Source organism: Amblyomma mixtum, chromosome 10 (genome assembly GCF_055824585.1).
Source record: "Amblyomma mixtum isolate Tamu chromosome 10, ASM5582458v1, whole genome shotgun sequence".
In the NCBI taxonomy this organism is placed as follows: Eukaryota; Metazoa; Arthropoda; class Arachnida; order Ixodida; family Ixodidae; genus Amblyomma; species Amblyomma mixtum.
In genome coordinates this window covers 30,225,512-30,244,617 of record NC_143021.1, presented here as the reverse complement: position 1 = coordinate 30,244,617, position 19,106 = coordinate 30,225,512, and the positions used below count along the sequence as shown (strand labels likewise).

At 49.5% G+C, this 19,106-nt stretch overlaps 1 protein-coding gene across 1 annotated transcript; it reads right to left on the bottom strand.

Moving 5' to 3' along the window:
• Positions 1–816: 816 nt before the first annotated feature.
• On the bottom strand, positions 817–18,161 carry LOC149325505 (thiol S-methyltransferase TMT1B-like). Its single transcript, XM_089564311.1, has 2 exons — positions 18,051–18,161; positions 817–1,050 (listed from the first exon to the last, which is right to left on the bottom strand). Exons 1-2 carry the CDS (start codon positions 18,159–18,161, stop codon positions 817–819), a joined length of 345 nt encoding a protein of 114 aa, XP_089420437.1.
• Between the last annotated feature and the right edge of the window lie 945 nt (positions 18,162–19,106).

The window sequence follows — 19,106 nt, the reverse complement described above, 5'->3', positions numbered from 1 at the left end:
ATTGAGAACTGTTATCACAGACTCTCGCCGGGCCTGTGAACACTATCTTTCAGGGGTGAACACTATCACCTCTTGCTTCTCAAGTTCTAAGACTGGCTCCCGCTGATCCAATTCGCACAAACGTAATCTGGGCTCCTGGCCACCAGGGTCTACGAGGTAACGAGGCAGCTGATGTGGCTGCCCGAACGCTCACCCACCGGGCTCCTCATCCTAGCTCTCCTGGCTCACAAGCTCTTAAACCGCTTCTGCGGTTCCACGAAATCTTAATTCATTACTGCGACAGCCACCGCTTCTATGCGATACCTGCCAAGGGGATGAAAAAAGGCGGAGGAGTGAACTCTGCGGCGCCTGCAGACAGGACCTCTTATATGTCCTGCTGGCGCCAAACAGTTCGACACGAACGTAGATGGACGCTGCCCGCACTGTGGAGAGATCTGCGATATCCTTCACATGGTGTGGGCATGTACTCACCTCCCCCCCCCCCCCCCCCCCGAGAGGCATGCGAGACTGCTCTCCTCAACTCCTTTTGCTGCTATACACTGTACTCCCAAAGGGCTCTAGTAAAGTGTTCGCGAGACGTAGCCTCGTCGTGCGGAGTCCGGGACTAAGGATACCGACCATGTAGCGGGGTCTTCTGACCCTCAAACTCTCTGAATATTAAAAACGTTTTTCACCACCACCACCACGGGCGCTTATTACGTTCCGCCTCCATCGAAACGAGGCCACCGTGGTCGGGTTCGAACCCGGGTACTCAGGCTCGGTAGACAACCGCATTAACCACTGAGCCACCGCGGCGGCCTGGTGTTGTTTCCGCCCTCATTTCTCGGCGAAGCCGTACACGTAGCGACTGAATGGCAAGGGCATATTCAGGTGAACTTCTTTCATGAGCAGTTTCTGAAAACCGCCGTCATTGAAGATACGCCATGTCTCAAGGTTCTGGCGGCAGCCACACGCGACAGGTCTCGAGAAGAAGGTCGTCAGGTCCTGGAGCCGTCTTGCTAAGGTTCCATACGGATGGGCCACATGCTCGGCGAATATCAGCCGTCCGCCCTGCAGTTCGGTAGACAGATGAAAGCTTAGAAACCCCGCATAAGACTCTTGCGCTTTGTACAGCCTGGACGCCTGGATTATATATATTCCACCGATCATCGCTGCGCTCAAGTCAAATGCTGGACATCTACTATAAGGATACGTATTGTGCCATAATGAGTGATGTTATGGACGCCGCCTAGGAAGCAAGCACGGTCCCATATATTAGGGAAGTGGATGACGTAGATACCCGCGAGTCAGCACCAGCGTCCGGCCGAGGCCACAGTCACAGGCGTGCTCTCTAGCGCATGCTGGGCACACTTCGTCAAAATCGGCATTTCGCTGGTGCTGGCCGCGCGAATCGCTGCAGTGTTTTTCGCTTTCGAGTTTCAGCTCAGAGGTTTACATTCCAATGGCGCACTCTAAAACAGCGTCGTAAATTATGGAACCTCAAAGCAAAATGTTACTTTTTTTAAGTGAATGTCATTCATTTACTATTATTCGCGTATATATACGACCCTTCGTTTCATAGTTTATTATATTTGAAATGCGATCGGTAGCATTCACGCTCTATTTTTGAGTTTGAATTGTGCTAGAAACAAGTTTATTTGAAAAAAGTGTAATTGTACTACTTTTTCTCCGGTTGATTCGTATCGAATATATAATTCAATTTTTATGAACACTTTTGTGCTTTTGACTAATTGATCAGGCCTGGAGTGCGGCCTGATCTTGGTGACAGGAACCGAGAAGGCACTTCCTCAGCAGAACAGGATTTGGCCACCCTTGTGTAGTACTTGCCCGCAAGCTTCTATGAACAACCCAATTAACCCTCGGCCCTCAGTCCCCAGCTGCTGCGGAGCAACTGACCAAGGCGGCGGCCAGAACTGTGACGCAGCAGAGAGTACTAATGATCTCTGGATCCGGACAGGCCGCCATTGAAAACTGGACCTCGCAACGTTTAACACTAGAACCATATCCAGTGAGGCTAGCTTAGCAGTGCTGTTGGAGGAATTAGCGGGTATTAAATGGGATGTCACAGTGCTTAGGGAGGTTAGGAGGCCAGATGAGGCGTATCAAGTTCTAAAGGGCGGACCCGTACTATGTTGTCGTGGATTAGCAGACAGACGAAAACAAGTTCTGGGATTCCTCATTAATCAAGATATAGCTGGCAACATAGATGAGTTTTATAGTCTTAACAAGAGGGCGGCAGCTGTCATAATTAGGCTTACAAGCTGAAGGTGGTGAAGAGGTACAAGCTGAAGGTGGTGCAGGGCTAAGCACCTACATCAAGGCATGATGAGCAGGTCGTTGAATGCTTCCGTGAAAATGTGGAATTTGGAATGAACAAAGTGAAGAGTGGATTTATTAGTGGGTCACGGCGACCAACGCACGCAGTGGTCAGGTCGTAGCAAGACGGCAGAACCAGCCGAAGGAAGCCGATATCAGCCGCCCATCTTCCTTCAGGGTGCATAATATACAGCGATGCATCACACACAGCAGTGCAGGGAGTTACTGCAGTTTACAGTCCCTCATATCCTCATCTCAACTCCCGCGCTACATATAGCACGGATACTTGCTCCCCCCTGGCCTTGGAGCTTCAGGCGATACACAATGCCATTGCTTCCCTTCCACTCGTACCTTCTTTCGATATTGTACACATTTACACCGACTCCCTTGCCGCCCTTAAGCAGCTTAAGGCTGTCCGGCACACATTCCAAGTTACACAATCCATTCACCAACTTTGCACAAAATACCCCTGTCCTGTGCGTATACACTGGATTCGCGGGCATGCCCAGGATCCGCATAATATTCATGTGCATGCAATGACACACCTTGACACATCCGATATCCCGCCACCTTCCCCTCTTCCCTCAGATCCGTTCCTGTCCCATGTTTCCGAGAAACAGTCTTTGCGTCAGCGAACACGCGCTCTAATTCCTCCGTGTTCGTACCCTCTCCCCCGGAGTCTCACTCGGGAGGAGGAGGTATCTGTGCGCCGGATTCGGGCAGGAGCGGCTCTGACTCCTTCTGTGCGTCATGGGTGGCGTGGCAAACGTTACGAAGTGACAGACAAGTGTCCCCATTGTGGTGCTGCGCCCGACCAGTGTGATGAAAAACACTTGCTGTGGACTTGCCCGGCTACAGCTTCCGTGAGACGACGTTTACTAAGGTTGGCCTGCGATGGGACGTTGCAGACGACTATACCAAGTGGATTCTAGATAATCGCTATATCACGAACTTTTGCCGCTTTTTAAGCGAGGCTTGTTTGCACTCCTTTTTACAACTTTCTTTCCTTTTTCATTATGCCTGATGGCAAACAGCTCGAATAAAAAAAAAAAGGAAGCAGCTCCAGCACGAGACTCGCGCCCGAACCACCAGCAATGACGACGAAGTGCGGCACCTCGGACACGTCCTCTTCTTCTTCTTACAATGGCCCCGGCGAGAAGGAATAGCCATCCTGGCGACTTACGGCGAAGAAACGACAGGCGGGTTGTAGTACGGCTTGAGGCGGCTAACGTGGACGACCTCGCGACCGCGACGGCGGTGGTTCGAGGAAGGAGTAACTGGCTCAATGAGGTAGTTGACAGGAGACGTGCGTTGAATAACGTGATAAGGGCCATGCTACTTGATGGAGAACTTGCTGTCGGCAGGAAACCAAAGCCAAACAAGAGAGTCAGTGCATAACGTCGGAGCAGGCCTGGCATTGTCGTGCACGTCTTTGCGGTATCCTTGTGTGTCGGAAGTAAAGGTGCGGGCCAGCTGACGGCACTCTTCAGCCTAGTGGGCAATGTCGGAGATAGTTGTGTATTCAGACGGATCTGGTCGGTAGAGTAAAATGGTGTCTATGGTACAGGACGGTTCACGGCCGTATAAGAGGAAGAAAGGGGAGAAACCTGTCGTCGCTTGATGGGCGGTATTATAGACAAATGTCACAAACGGAAGTACCTGATCCCAGTTGGAATGGTCAGACGCAACGTACATTGCGAGCATGCCGCCCAGCGTGCGATTGAATCGCTCCGTGAGGCCATTTGTTTGCGGATGGTAGGCAGTAGTCGCACGGTGTCCGTCCCCATGGAGGACCCAAGCCAGCAGCCCCCGACCCTGCTTCCTGCTTCCTGCGACCTGCTTCCACCTGTCACCTGTTCTGGTCCCTCACGTGAACGCGACCTTGCTATCTTTATTGGCAGCTGCGATCAAGATGTGGAAGATTGGTTGTCAGCCTACGAACGAGTGAGCCGGCACAACAAGTGGGACGACGCACTGAAGCTTAACAACATCCTATTTTATCTTGCTGACATCGCCAACCTCCGGTATCGGAACCACGAGTCGAACATCACCACCTGGTCCTTGTTCAAAACTACGTTTGCCGAAGTATTCTGCCGCCCTGCCGTACGCAAACTTCGCGCTGAACAGCGTCTCCGTTCAGACGCTGTTCAGCGCAGAGGACCGGTGACGCTGTTCAGCGCAGAGGACCGGTGACGCTGTTCAGCGCAGAGGACCGGTGAAAGTTTCACCAGTTACATCGAGGACATAGTCGATTTATGTAAACGAGTGAAGCCATGTATGACGAAGGAAGATAAAATTCGCCACGTCGTGAAGGGCATCGATGATGGCGCCTTCAACGTGCTCGTGGCTAAGAGTCCGACCACCATCGCAATGGTATACGAACTTTGCTAAAGCTTCGACGAGCTTTGGAAGCAACGCGTTTTAGTTCGCCACACTGCTGACGCGTCTCTCACTGGACTGGCCGCGGACCCCGGCTCCTCATACCTCTACGCCGAAATCAAGAAATTTGTCCGCGAGGAGGTTGCCCGCCAGCTATCTCTCCTACTCTCACTAGCCGAACCATCATCATGTCTGGCACCGCAGCTCAGATATGAAATCCAGCGACAGGTTTCGGAAGCTCTTCCTTCCGGCCATCCTCCAGCTCCTGTCGCTGCCCGGATGGCGCTTTCTGAGGCTGCCCTAACTCCACCTGCCCCCAGTGCTGCGCCGCTGAGTTATCCTGACGCCTTCGCGCCGCACCCCATTGTGGCGGCGCCTCGCACCTACGCCGAAGTTGTGGCTTACCCAGTGTCACAAACTTGGGCGCATTTTAGAAACGAACAACGAAAAACCGCCGCGCGCACGGCGTCTCGCCGGCGCGAGCCCAACGGGAGAGAAGGAAAGCCCCCGCCGAGCGCGTGCCTCTCTCTCCATCGCCACGGCGTGCGCCGAAGGAATGAGTCATCCACGCCGAAGATTCTCGAACATGCGAGTCGGTTCTACTGCTGACCGGAGGAAAAGGGCGTAGCCTTGCGTGCACTAAGTCACGTCCCCCTCCTCTGCACTCGGACGTCGGCTACGCCGCCACGACGGCGCCACGCTAGAACGCGCTGGAACCTTCGCGAAACGACTCCTGACTTTAACCAATGAGGACGCGCGGCCGGCGAGAGAAAGGAAGGGAAACTACACGGGAGATACTGCTGTATGTGCGCGCCTACTTTGGCGCATACAACAAACAGACGTGAGAGCGAGCCTATAAAAGAAGGACGCTGACAATAGCAAAGGAGTATCTGTCCTCGCTTCGGCGAGCGCGGCTTCGGCCGCTTATCCGATTTTTTCAGCAGCGTCCGCTCCGGCGGACGCAGTTGTTGCTGCGACGCGCGTCTGTTCTTGCCTTTTTCTCTTTCCTCTGATCTCTTACCTCTCCTCTATCTGCACGTGGCAGCGGTGGTGGCTTGTCTAGAGCCAGTAGCAGGCCCGTGCAATTTCCTTTTCATCCTTCTCTCAGTCACAACAACAACAACAACTATCAGGCAGTCCGGACCGCCGTTTAAGCTTCGGAGAAGCGCGACCGTTCGACTCCCGGGGAAAACACCACTCGGCCAGCCACGGACCAACGAGGCAACGTTCGCCAGTCTGCGGGGAGGCATCGTCGTGGAACTCTGGTCGTCGGACTGCCGCAGTGCCCGGTGAACAAATTGTGTTTTCTTTGTTTACCTCTCTCTCTTGTGTTAGAGCACTTTAGTTGCAATATTGCCTCTGTATTGCATTCTCTCTCTAATTTAACTTTGCACGAGTTGCATCGTTTGTTAATCACTTTGTATGTGCTTGTACTAGTGATTGTGTAATCCTCTGTATCGTATCTTTGCTGCACAAACTTTGTTTTGTTTTGTGAACCTTTGGCTCCGACCCATTCTCTGGCTTGCGACCAGCGAAAGCTGGGCACCGAACGGCCAAAAACCTCTTGTCACTTGGTAGCTGGTCTCCGCTGAGTTTGCCACGCTGAGTCGAGGGCATCTCCTTCGAGTCCGAGACCGCTACCCCCGCACGTTCTAAGGGTGTCTGGGAGCTTCCCACGTAAAAGTGCGCGAAGTCTGGGTGACACCCAGCATCTCCACCAAGTGAGGAGTGGATTTATTAGTTGGTCACGGCGACCAACGCACGCAGTGGTCAGGTCGTAGCAAGACGGCAGAACCAGCCGAAGGAAGCAGCTCGAGCACGAGACTCGCGCCCGAACCACCAGCGATGACGACGAAGTGCGGCACCGCGGAGACGTCCCTTTCTTCTCCTTACAAAAGTAAAATCACAGTACACAGTGCTTATGGGCGACTTCAATGCGAAGGTAGGCAAGAAGCAGGCTGGAGACCAGGCGGTAGGCGTTTATGGAATAGGTTCTAGGAATGGCATGGGACAGTTATTAGTAGAGTTAACAGATAGAAGTAATTTACGGATCATGAATACCTTCTTCCTCAAACGAGCAAGGATGAAGTAGACGTGAAAGAGCCCCTATGATGAGACTAAAAATGAAATAGACTTCATACTGTGTGCTCACCATGGCATCGCAGAGGGTTTGGAGGTCCCTGGAAACGTCCGTTGTAGCGACTACAGAATGGTAAGGTCTCGTATTAGCTTAGATTTGAAGAGGGAACGGAGGAAACTAGTGATGGAGCAGGGTATTAACGAGGTACCAGTAAGAGGGAAGGTAGGGAATTCAGGATTTCGCTGTAGAACAGATTTTTCGCTTCAACTGAAGAAGACGACCGAAATGGTGAAACAGTGAACGGTAGTGTGCCGCAGAAGAAGGTGGCAGGATGGTTCAACAGGATACCAGCAAGCTATCTCAGGAGAATAAAGGTCTGATTAAGAAACATGAGGACATCTAACTCCGCAGACAGAATAGAACTAGCAGAGCTATCGAAGTTAATAAATAAGCGCAAGTTAGCCGCCATAAGGAAGTTCAACATATAGAAAATCTAGCATACTCTAAAGAACGGAGGTAGCCTAAAAGCAGTAGAGAAAACTAGGTATAGGTAAAAACCAGATGTACGCACTAAGAGACAAAGAGGGCAATGTCATTAGCAATATGGATAAGATAGCTAAAGTAGCCGAAGAGTTTTACACAAGTCCATACAGTACCGAATGTAATTAGAACGTTACCGAGAGAGGCAGTAGAGCACAGCAATGGGACATCCCGCCAGTAACGAAGGAGCAAGTAAAGGAAGCCTTAGGAGCAATGCAAAGGGGGAAAGCAGCTGGTTGTGGATCAGATAAGAGCGGATTTGTTGAAGGACGCACGAGAGAATGTCCTAGCTAAACTTGCCTCCTTGTATACGCAATGCCTTGTGACCTCGGGCGTACCAGGATCTTCGAAGAACGCAAATATTATATTCATTCATAAGGAAGGAGACGTCAAGGACTTGAAAAATTACAGACTGATTAGCTTACTGTCATTTGCCTACTAAGGTAATCGCTAATAGAGTCAGGACAACCCAAGACTTCAATCAACCAAATGATCAGGCAGGCTTTCGTAAAGAATACTCGACAGTAGACCATATTCACGTTATTAATCAAGCGATAGAGAAATGCGGAGAATATAACCAACCTCTTTCCATTTTTTTTCCATTTTAAGCGACAAATTGGCAGCTCTCCTCAAAAAAGTTACGACACCATGGTCTGGCACGCAGATCCGCACGGCTGGCGGCCACATCGTCACTCCGCTTGGCCAGTGTACAGCTCGGGTCCAGATCCGCAACTCCACGTTCGTTGTCAGCTGCCTGGTTCTCCGTGATTGCTCTCGTGACCTGATCCTGGGCGTTGACTTTCTACGTGAAAATGGGGCCATCATCGATCTCCGTCAGTTACTTTTTCGACAGACAACGACGATGACACTTCCCACACTCGCCCATGTCGCTCCGCCCTTGGCATTTCCTCCGAGAGTGTTTTCATCCCGCCACGCTCCAGCGTTTTTGTTACTGTCGACTGCGATGGGCTCCGTGACGGAACAGCAGTCGCCGAAGGCAATATTTCAATGTTGCTGATACACGGCATTTGTACGGCCCGAAGCCTCGTCCACATACGCAATGGTAGGACCCAATTACTGGTTACTAATTTCACCCACGAACTTCGGCACCTCTTCCGCGCCACAGCGATCGCGTTCGCCGACCAATTAGCTGATGTTTCGGAATGTTTTGCGTGCACAGCCGTGGAATCTCCGAACATGTCTCTCGATCAAATTGACATCAGCTCAGGGTTGTCACAGGTTCAACGCCGCGCTCTCCGTACCTTACTACACCAATACACAGCCTGCTTTGCGTCTTCTTCGAAAGTTCAACAGACAGCCATTACGAAACAACGCATCATCACGAGTGAAGATGCCCGTCCCATACGCCAACAGCCGTACCGTATTTCGCCTAAAGAACGCGAGGCCATCCAAACACAAGTGAAGGAGATGCTCACTGACGGTATTATTCAACCATCTCAGAGTCCGTGGTCATCGCCTGTTGTTTTAGTTAAGAATAAGGATGGAACGCTGCGCTTTTGCGTCGATTACAGTAAATTGAACACCATAACTAAAAATGACGTATACCCACTGCCCCGCATAGACGACTCGCTCGACCGCCTACGCCGCGCCAAATATTTTTCCTCGATTGATTTAAAGAGCGGCTACTGGCAGATTGAAGTGGATGAACGGGACCGGGAAAAAACAGCTTTCATTATTCCCGACGGTCTATACGAATTTAAGGTGTTGCCCTTCTGCCTCTGTTCAGCGCCGGCAACGTTTCAGAGAATGATGGACACAGTTCTCGCTGGTCTCAAATGGCAAACTTGTTTAGTTTACCTGGATGACGTGGTCGTATTCTCCGAAACCTTTGACGAACATCTTAAACGCTTGCGGACTGTATTAGATGCCCTTCGGTCGGCCAATTTAACGCTCAAGCCCGAAAAAGCCACTTCGGCTACGAACAACTGAAGTTTCTAGGCCACGTTGTGAGCGCCGCCGGTGTCCCACCCCATCCCGACAAAACTGCCGCCGTGGCCGAATTTCCGGTTCCTACCACGAAGAAAGCGCTGAAACGCTTCCTTGGTCTGTGCGCCTACTACCGTCGCTTTATCGCCGCCTTCTCCCAACTTGCCGAACCCCTGACCCGTTTGACACGGGACGATACCCCGTTCGTGTGGACTACCGAACAACGGGATGCTTTCATAGAGCTACTCCGACGCCTGCACAGCAGCCCTGTTCTTGCTCACTTTGATGAGGAGGCTGCCACCGAGATCCACACCGACGCCAGCAACATCGGCCTGGGGGCTGTCTTAGTCCAACACCAAGATGGCGTGGAACGCGTGATTGCATATGCGAGTCGCGTTTTGTCTCGCGCCGAAATTAACTACTCTACCTCGGAGAAGGAGTGCCTCGCGGTTGTGTGGGCCACGATGAAGTTTCGACCCTACCTCTACGGCCGCCATTTCAAAGTCGTCACAGACCACCATTCCTTGTGCTGGCTAGCCAATCTACGGGACCCATCGGGCCGCTTAGCAAGGTGGAGCCTCCGCCGCCAGGAATTTGACTACACCATAGCCTATAAATCTGGACGCAAGCACGAAGATGCCGACACGCTCTCCCGCGCACCAGTCGACCCAGCTGATGACAGCATAGAGGACGACAGTCGTTTCCTTGGAGTGGTCAGCGATTCCGACGTAATGGCGAGGCAGCGAGATGACATCACCTTACGACCCGTCATTGACCATTTGAAGGGCCGCACTGCTACCATACCCCAGGAGTTTTCCCGGAACCTCTCCTCTTTTTGCATGCGCAATGACATATTGTTCAAGAAAAACTCGAGCCACGGCGACCGCGCCTATCTCCTCGTCGTGCCGGCAGACCTCCGTGCCGACATCCTTTTTGCCTCTCACGACGAGCCCACCTCTGGTGACTTTGGGTTTGCACGCACTCTCGCTCGAGTACGCAAGGCCTATTATTGGCCTAAACTTGCTGCCACCATCCGCCGCTACGTCCGAGGTTGCCGTCAGTGCCGGCGCCGCAAGTCGCCTCCCCTCAAGCCCGCGGGTTTACTCCAAACAGTTGCACCTCCTCGTACGCCATTTGACCAAGTCGGCATGGATCTTCTCGGCCCATTCCCCCTATCGTTGGCCGGCAATAAGTGGATAATTGTCGCCACAGACTACCTGACACGCTATGCCGAAACCAAAGCGGTGCCGCGTGGCACATCGTCTGAAGTTGCGCAGTTCTTCATGCATCGCATTGTTCTGCGACACGGCGCCCCGTCCAGCGTAATCACCGATGGGGGAACGGCTTTCACAGCGGAGCTCATGCACGAGGTATTCAAGTTGAGCCATACCAGCCATCGCAAAACTACTGCCTACCACCCGCAGTCCAATGGGCTCACCGAGAGACTCAACAAAACTATAGCAGACACGCTCGCTATGTACGTAGACGTCCAGCATAAGACTTAGGACGAGATCCTTCCATACGTGACTTTCGCGTACAATACGGCAGTACAAGAAACCACTCACTTTACGCCATTTCGCCTTGTTTATGGGCGCGATGTGCACACCATGTTGGATGCCATGTTTCCATGCACTACTGGCGACCGGGCGCTCACGCCACACGCCGAAGAATTCCTGCAAAACGCGGAGGAAGCCCGCCAACTCGCCCGCATGCACATCAAGAGGCAACAGGGCTCAGATGCACGCCGCTACAACCAGCGACACCGCCACGTCGAGTACCAACCGGACGACCAAGTGTGGGTGTGGACCCCTGTCCGTCGCCCAGGCATGTAGGAAAAACTCCTATGCCGCTACTTCGGCCCATACAGAGTGTTGCGTCGCATAACAGATGTGACTTATGAAGTTCTGCCCGACGGTTCTGTGCACAGTGCGCGCCATCGACCCCAGCCAGAAGTAGTGCACGTACTGCGTATGAAGCCCTTTTTCACGCACTGACAGCGCTTCCACAGTTGTTTCGGTTTTTGTTTTTTTCGCAAAGGCCCGTTTTCCCCCTGTCATTTTGCCCCTTCGATTGTTATTCCCCTATTTGCTTCAGTTAGCTCGTGGCGTCGTAGTGGTTTTCCGCATTCCCTTTCTTTTTTTTTCCGGGAGGGGGAGTAATGCCAGCAGGTGGCCCCTGGTGGCAACAGAAGAAAAAGAGGTGAGAGTTGGCTCACGCGCCCTGAGGGCTGATTCTGTTAGCGCTCCTGGCGAACGGTGTCTCCTGCCTTGGTTCCGTGACAATATTTAGCCTTTATTGATTAAGAGAAAGCATTTGACAAAGTGGAAACCTCCGCTGTCGTGCAGGCATTGCGGAATTGGGGGTGTGGAAGATTGTTATGTGAAATTATTGGAAGATATTTATAACGAGTGCAAAGCTACCATAATCATCCATAAAGTCAGCAATAAAATTCCAATATGGAATGGTGTCAGAAGACAGACACGATCTCGCCAATGCTATTCACCGCCTGTTTGCAGGAAGTATTCTGGGGCCTGAAATGGGAAGAGTTGGTGATGAGTTAATGCAGAATACCTAATTTGCTACTCGGTGATGACATTGCCTTGCTAAGTCACTCAGTGGATTCCAAGAGTAAGCAAACGTAGCAAGGGGTGGCAGAAGGTTAGGCGGGCAGCTGAGTTTAAGAAGTTTGTAGAGATATGGTGGACGCAACTGGCAAAGAACAGGGTTAATTGGAGAGACATGGAAGAGGCCTTTGACCTGCAGTGGGCGTAGTCAGGCAAATGATGATGGTAAATGTCTTAAGCAGTATAGAAGTGAGCGGTTGTATCAAGAAACTTTTTGCCCTTTTCTACAGTTCTCCTTATTCCTTATTCAGTACAGTTCTTATTACCATACTCATGTGCAGCCCCACTTCGTCTGTGCAAGACGTACCTGTTCCCTTCATTCAATCTCAAAGCGGCCATATTAAGCTGACAGCAAATTCAAACAACTTCTCTAAATTTGTTCTTGCTGTCTCGCTCTCTCCTCAGTCTTGAATCAGGACGTTGCTAATGAAGGCAGCGCTGAAAAAGATTGCTAGCAAGATGTCCATAAATTACACCTGTGTTCTGCAGAATTGCTTCTAAGACATATTTTGTTCTGCTGTTCCGATTAATAGAGAGCACGGATATAGAATTTTCGCCCATAGCTAAGTTAGGAGTGTTAAACTGAAAACAGTGCCCTGATGTCAATGGATGACTTCCGCTGTTTCTCGGGGGGTGCCTTAGGCTGTAAGATTTCACAGATTATATTTCGTTGGAGGCGAACTTCCAGGAAGTAATCAATGCTAAGTCGATTTTTCAGTAATACACCCAGGGTGAGCGAATTGTGCAAAGCCAAACTTTATCCGCGAAGGAAAAGTTTTACGTAGATTGTAGTGTATTATCGGTGAACATTTACCGCATGTACTTCTCGTTCCTTTAAACTCCGACCAGACGAATTTCAGGGGCATAATAAATACCTGAAATAAATAAACTATGGCGTAATAATAAAGTCGGAATTGGTGGTCTCAGAAATGACCATACAGAGCAGTAAGTGCAGGTGTCTACTCCAAATATCTCTCAGTGTGTACTCGAAAGCAAGAAACATATTTGTGTGACGCACAATTGCCAGCAGTAGGCAACAAAAATATTTGGCGCAAATTTAGATAAAGCGTCAATATTGCTTGTGCAATAAAGTATATTACGCTTGTTTTCGAATATTCCGGGGAAAAAGTGTTTTTTTAAGGTCAATCTTCACTTTCAGTGACTCAAAACGAGCAAAAAGCTTTCGGAGAAGAGTAGTGAAAACCTTCAAAAGCTGCTTATGATGTTTACATAATAAAAATCATGCTCTGCAATATCAGGTTAACGAGTGAAGATTTCACATTATCACTCCTGCATAAAACAAGGAACAGGTAGGAAGTAACCAGGTAAAAAAACAACGAAAATTGTTTTCGGTTTCTTACTAGCTTGAGAACAGGTGATAACCCTGCAGTTAAGCAGGTAAATCATGCAATACACATCGTATATAAGCATATGGTAAAACGAAAGGTTGGTAGCAACTGGAGCCACTTCTTGCCGTTTCCAAATTTTTATTCACTTTTGCAGGTATTCGCAACAAAGCGGATTATTAGGCTTTATTGTAACTAGGTAGCAGCGCACCTGAAAGACACAGAGAAATGGACCGGCACTTTTAACAACGCTTTTAATAGCGCTTGTCGCTTGCTTTGTTGGACGATGGAGGTTTTGTGCAGGTTCCAGGTAGGTGGGTGTGTGGTCAGTGGCGTTTACGGAAGGTACAGTTCGGTGGATGGGCAGAGGAGATGGGGTGGGGAGGTGGATCGAGGATTGCGTTGGCTGGGCGGGCATCCCTTAGATAAAGGGATCGAAAGGGGGGGGGGGGGGGTATACTTGTTTGGCGGATGGTGTGTCTGAAGTCTAAAGGCTTCACTCTCCGAGGCTAGGGACAGACGCCTGAATTTTCGCATGGTGAGGTTGCTCGTGCTCCCACACTTAATGTGGCATGGCCGCGAAGGTAACGCCAGCGACAATACTCGACCAAGCTGCGTACAGTCAGAGCTTGGCTGATTGCAAGGGTAATACGCAGTTTCAAGAAACATTAAGAGAGAGAGAGAGCTCAGTGTACTTAATTTAACGACTTTGAACCGTGCTGAAATTATTCGAAAATCTATGGCCGCTTCTCAGTTTTCCTACACAAGCGAAAGATGTGTCTAAGGGGTCGTTAGGAAATAAGACGCAAGCAAGTGCATGAAATCTCTGAGCCCTCGTTGGCCAGGCTCCGAAGTGGAGCTAGTGTTTTAAACTCGAAATATTGATAGATTTTTTTAAACTAGTTTTTAAAATATATAGCTGTCAAGGTATTCACTGCTAAAATAGGGTTCTATATATATTCTTTTCACATTCGGATGATTTTCTGACTTATCAAAGTTGATTTTATTAGGACAGCTCCTTGGGCAAGCGTGTACATCGTACCTAAGAAGAAAAACAGCGCAGAAACACGGGACGATAAAGATGGTGACGTCACAAAGCGATAACCAGCAACTGTCGTTTATTCTGCCAGCAGTTCTATATATATAGCCTGGAAAACGCCTAATAGAGCAGACAGAAACAATGTAGAAAACCCTGATACAGAAGCTGCAATGGCTGCAGATGCATTGCATAAGTCAACAGAAAAGATAAATTATTTCTCTCTCAAGGAGTCTAAGGGATGTCTTGCTGTCACTTGATTCAGCGGAGAGACCAGAGAAGCGTCAGTAAGCCATTCGTGAAACTGCTTGACAAAAAATTAAGTTTTTTTTTTACTTGTGCAGAGCGCCAATTATTGCACCTTCTGTATCGTAGTTGGCTGTAAGGTCTTGTTTTGGTTGTTTAGATGCTTTCTAGAAGCATATTTTCCTCTTCTGGAGAATTAAAGAGTTGCTAGTAAGCACAGCACACTGTGCCGCCATGCTCTTTCTCGTTTGGCGTTCCGGCCCTGTTTTTTTCTTCTTAAGCAAAGTCAATTGAGACACTGCCTATGTGCCATAAAACCCAACACAACACAACTCAATTGAGACAGTTAATTCCAGCCGCTGTTTCTAGCAAATATAATTGACTATTATTGCATATTTCTTTAGGGGACATCAGGTGCTCTATATATTGTTCATTTCCATTATATACACTGTATAAATGTAGCGTGCACCAAGAGATTTCTCACTCAAGGCACTAGATAGTTTATATGCGCATCATTCATAGTTGGGGGCCCGTCAACTCTACGTTCGTAACTCTGCGTTTTCTCTTGAAATTCACACGACTCTTCAGAAATAAGCTCGGGGCCCAGGTATGCCGGGAAGCAAGTTTTTTCCGACAACATTGGGGCCGAAGTACAGGCCTTGGTGGGGGTCAATGCAAGGCTGATAAACAGGTTTCACCACAGGAAAAAAAGCCCAGACTAGAGAGTAGCTGAGATAAATTATCAGTCAATAAGCATGGGTCAAATACTCTGAGAATGGTCTTCGTGTCGCAGCTCTGATAGCGCCCGGATTCCAGAAAATCTCCAGAAAAAACGTCCGGATAAGAGATGTTCCAGAAAAAAAAGCCCCGGAAAAAACGTCCACATTTTCGAAGTAGTTAAAAACGCCCGCAGACGAGTGGCACTAAATGTCCATAGCCCTCTGTGATTTCACCATCCGCTTTGCATGCGGGTAGTGGGAGGTTTGATCTCCAGTGCCGCCAAGGACCCAACGGATTTTAATGGGCGCAAGCTTTCCCCTTGTCTCGTGCTCAGCCTTTCATTACGTGTAGTAAGGATATGCAGTGCGCTCTGGACTGGATAATTGTCCGCACTGGTGCTGTGCTAATATCTTCAGTCGTGCTTTAATTGTGGACCCTTCCCCAAGAGACTAATACTAGAAGCTTCCCGAGAATTACTAGACTGCTTCGGTACGCGATATGTTTCCAGTTACTACAGGCGGGCAAAAAGAGCTAATACGCTGTAACTTTCTGCGAATGCTTCCCATTCATCTCTCTACAATTTGGAGCGTCCACTCGGCCACTACTGATGGATATAGGGCCAACAACACTGCAACATTGTACGCCACAGCGATTCCACCTATAGGCTTGGAAGTGACTAAGCAACGAAATTATTCGTCGCGTACATCCCCTCCACTGATGCTGTGACGAACGTAATGACTGTCATCGAATACCCCGAGATGTCCCGAACTGATCAGTGATCAGTGTAACTATCGCCGCGGTGGCTCAGTGGTTATGGTGCTCGGCTGCTGACCCGAAAGACGCGGGTTCGATCCCGGCCGCGGCGGTTGAATTTCTTTGGAGGAGAAATTCTAGAGGCCCGTGTACTGTGCGATGTCAGTGCACGTTAAAGAACCCCAGGTGGTCGAAATTTCCGGAGCCCTCCACTACGGCGTCTCTCATAGCCTTAGTCGCTTTGGGACGTTAAACCCCATAAAACAAACGAAACCTAAAACTTTTAGAGGACACTGGCGATATGGAATAGAGTTACAGCCACAATCATTTAAAACAGGGGCTCAGGTGTATAACAGGCCCCTTTAATTCTAATCTAGCTTGTACATTCACACCACCACCACTGCGCCACTCTGGGGCGTCCATCAAAAAATGATGGCAGCGGAAAGAAAGCGGCTGAAGTCAACTCGTTTCTAGGTCGTTGGAGCCTTCAGCGAAGATACCGGAGGAAGTGCTTTGCTGTTTGGCTTTTCCTGGCATGACCTGCACTATCAAGATACTTCATTCTTGAATCTATTCTCAAAGTCAATGAACAGTCCACTAAACATGGTGCTGGGCTAGCTGGTAATTTATACTTGGTAGGAAGACAGCGCAAAATACGACACCACAGGGGAGGACAAGCGTTCTTTTGTGTCTTGTCCTCCCCTGTGGTTGTCGTTTTTGGCGCTGTCTTCCTACCAAGTCCACTAAAGAGGGTAACATTTTGCAAGTAGGACCCCTAAATTGTCATTCTCTGATTGACATTTCACCTCAGGACTTTTTTTTTCACTGATGTTTTTTTCGGGAACATTTTTTTCCTGCACCAGGTAGCGACCACTGCCAGCTATCTCACCGAACATCGCCAGATTTATGCGTGTGGGGGCATTACAATAAAATTGGGCATTTTAATAGGTGCTAACGCGCATGAATATTTCTTTTAATTTTTACTGATCATTCATTACTTTAACGCTTAACTATACCCACTGCAGGAAAACGGCCTATTATATCCCTCCAGTTAACCCTACACTGCGCCAGCTGTGGTCGCGTTATCTGCTGAAAAGTCTTTATTACATCCGGTCACCACACTTTCGCTATCCCCTGATGCACTTGCTGCCTATTGAAATTAATTACGTTACACTTAGGCGTTGTTATAGTAATAACATCTGGCACCCAGTGGCACTTTTCTCACTCAGTACAAATTGTTCTCGTTAAACAATGCTTCGCAACAGTTTTCATGAAAATATCGATGAAAAACATTCCATGCAAATGAGTATTTATTGTTGTAGAGCTACATACGGAAAATTCAGGTCTTGTTTTAGAACTACATACGAGAAATTAATGTGCTTTTAACGTAATTCTGGCACCCATGGCCTAGGAAATGTCCCTATGACTGAGAGGGAGAGAAAAAGAAATGGACGCAAAGGCGATGCCAGGCGATGCCAGGCGATGCCCAGTAGGCTACCCTACACTTTGGGGCTGGGGGGGGGGGGGGGGGTATAAAAGGAAAAAAAGGAAAAATAGCGGCTATGAAATGAGTTTTCCAAGTGTCCAGCGACCACTATGTCACGGGGACAGAAGGCGCACGCTGAAAACTTAAAGGTTATAGACGAGAATACAACCCCGAACCCCTTAAGAATCTAAGGAGTGCTTTCACCGCTTTTTTCCTTTGTGAGGAAGGTTGTGTCCAAGGCCCCAGAACGTTGGACTCTGTTAAAGGACGCGAGTACAAGCGGTGCAGAGTAGCAGTTAGGAAACCGCGCTCTCGCTCAAGACGAGAGCAGACACAGAGGAGGTGCCCGATCGTTTAATCGCAATCGCACTGCCAACACGCTAGAGAGTCTGCCATTGCAATGAGATTGGAATAGCCGTTTGTGAACGCCACTCCCAGCCACAGGCGGCACAACAGCGTAGGATCACCGCGGGGGAGGCCGAATGGTATGTGAGAGACTGAGGAACAAAGGCGGGTCCCAAGTTTCAGAGGTGACAAGAAACCGGTGCACTCTTTATCGATAGTGGGAGAGACGCACCTTGGCCAGAACTCTCTTGACCTCCTGGAGCAGCAGGCGGCCGTCATCGGCGGAGCACAGCACTAATGTCATGAGAACTACATCAAAGTGGCCGTCAGGAAGACTGTGCATGTCTTCGCCCCGACCGCAGATGGAATTCTCCAAGTGCACCTGGCAGGCAGAAGGGAGCAATGTGACATGTGTGAAACGATATATCTTCCATTGGTGACTTTCCTAAACAAAGCCTCAATCATGCCACTCAGTAACCTATCAGTGGTTGATAATTCAAACACACCATTACAACCTAGTGACGAGTCAGGTCTTATCGCTAGGGATAGCGCAGACAATAGTGTGTGCTGCATAAAAGCCCCGACCGTGCGGGTAAGGCAGGCCTTTTATGGCTGTAAGAGATCGCCACACGTTGGGCTGGCTTGACAGTCTGAAAGACGCTTCCGGCCACCTCGCTCGGTGGAACATAGGCTTCAAGAATTGGACGTCAGCGTAGTTTACAAGTCTGGGCGCAAGAACTCCGACGCGGAATTTTAAGGCGGAAGCCTTTAATGCCTCATAGTTGTAAGCAGGAGCTGTCGACAAAAATTTCACGCTTTTCAATTGGTGGAAACAGCCGTGGCGTCACAGTGCGCGAATTTCAAACACGGCCAATTGTACTTTGGCCACTAACCATGCAACCAATTAAAGGGATCGTATAGTGATGCTCCAAGTACGTTTGTGTTTAGTTAATTGCTTACTTAACAAACTAAACTAATTAACCTTTCTAGTCAGACCTGATAAATAAATAAAACCGAGTAGGAAATTGGCCGACCTTGGGAATCGAACCCCGGTTTCCGGAGTGCGAGTCGAGCACGCTACCACTCCGCCATACCAGCTCGATGGTTAGGAATGAGCAAAGGTGCGTCTAGTGAATACGGTGTCTTCGTTCACTTCCATCTTCCTCCCTTCCCGTTACGGCGAGGTTTACGTGTCCACCGACATATGAGAGACATTTCCTTTCCTCAAAAACCAATTTACCGACGAGCAAGGTGTATTTTTCCGTGTTTCAGATTGCTCCAAATTTTG

What these genes read in the sequence shown, in the direction of transcription:
- LOC149325505 (XM_089564311.1), bottom strand. Translation starts at nt 18,161, where the DNA reads ATGCACAGTCTTCCTGACGGCCACTTTGATGTAGTTCTCATGACATTA. An exon ending in TCAAGAGAGTTCTGGCCAAG is followed by an intron (nt 1,051 to 18,050) that starts GTGCGTCTCTCC and finishes ACCGAACTGCAG; the next exon opens with GGCGGACGGCTGATATTCGC.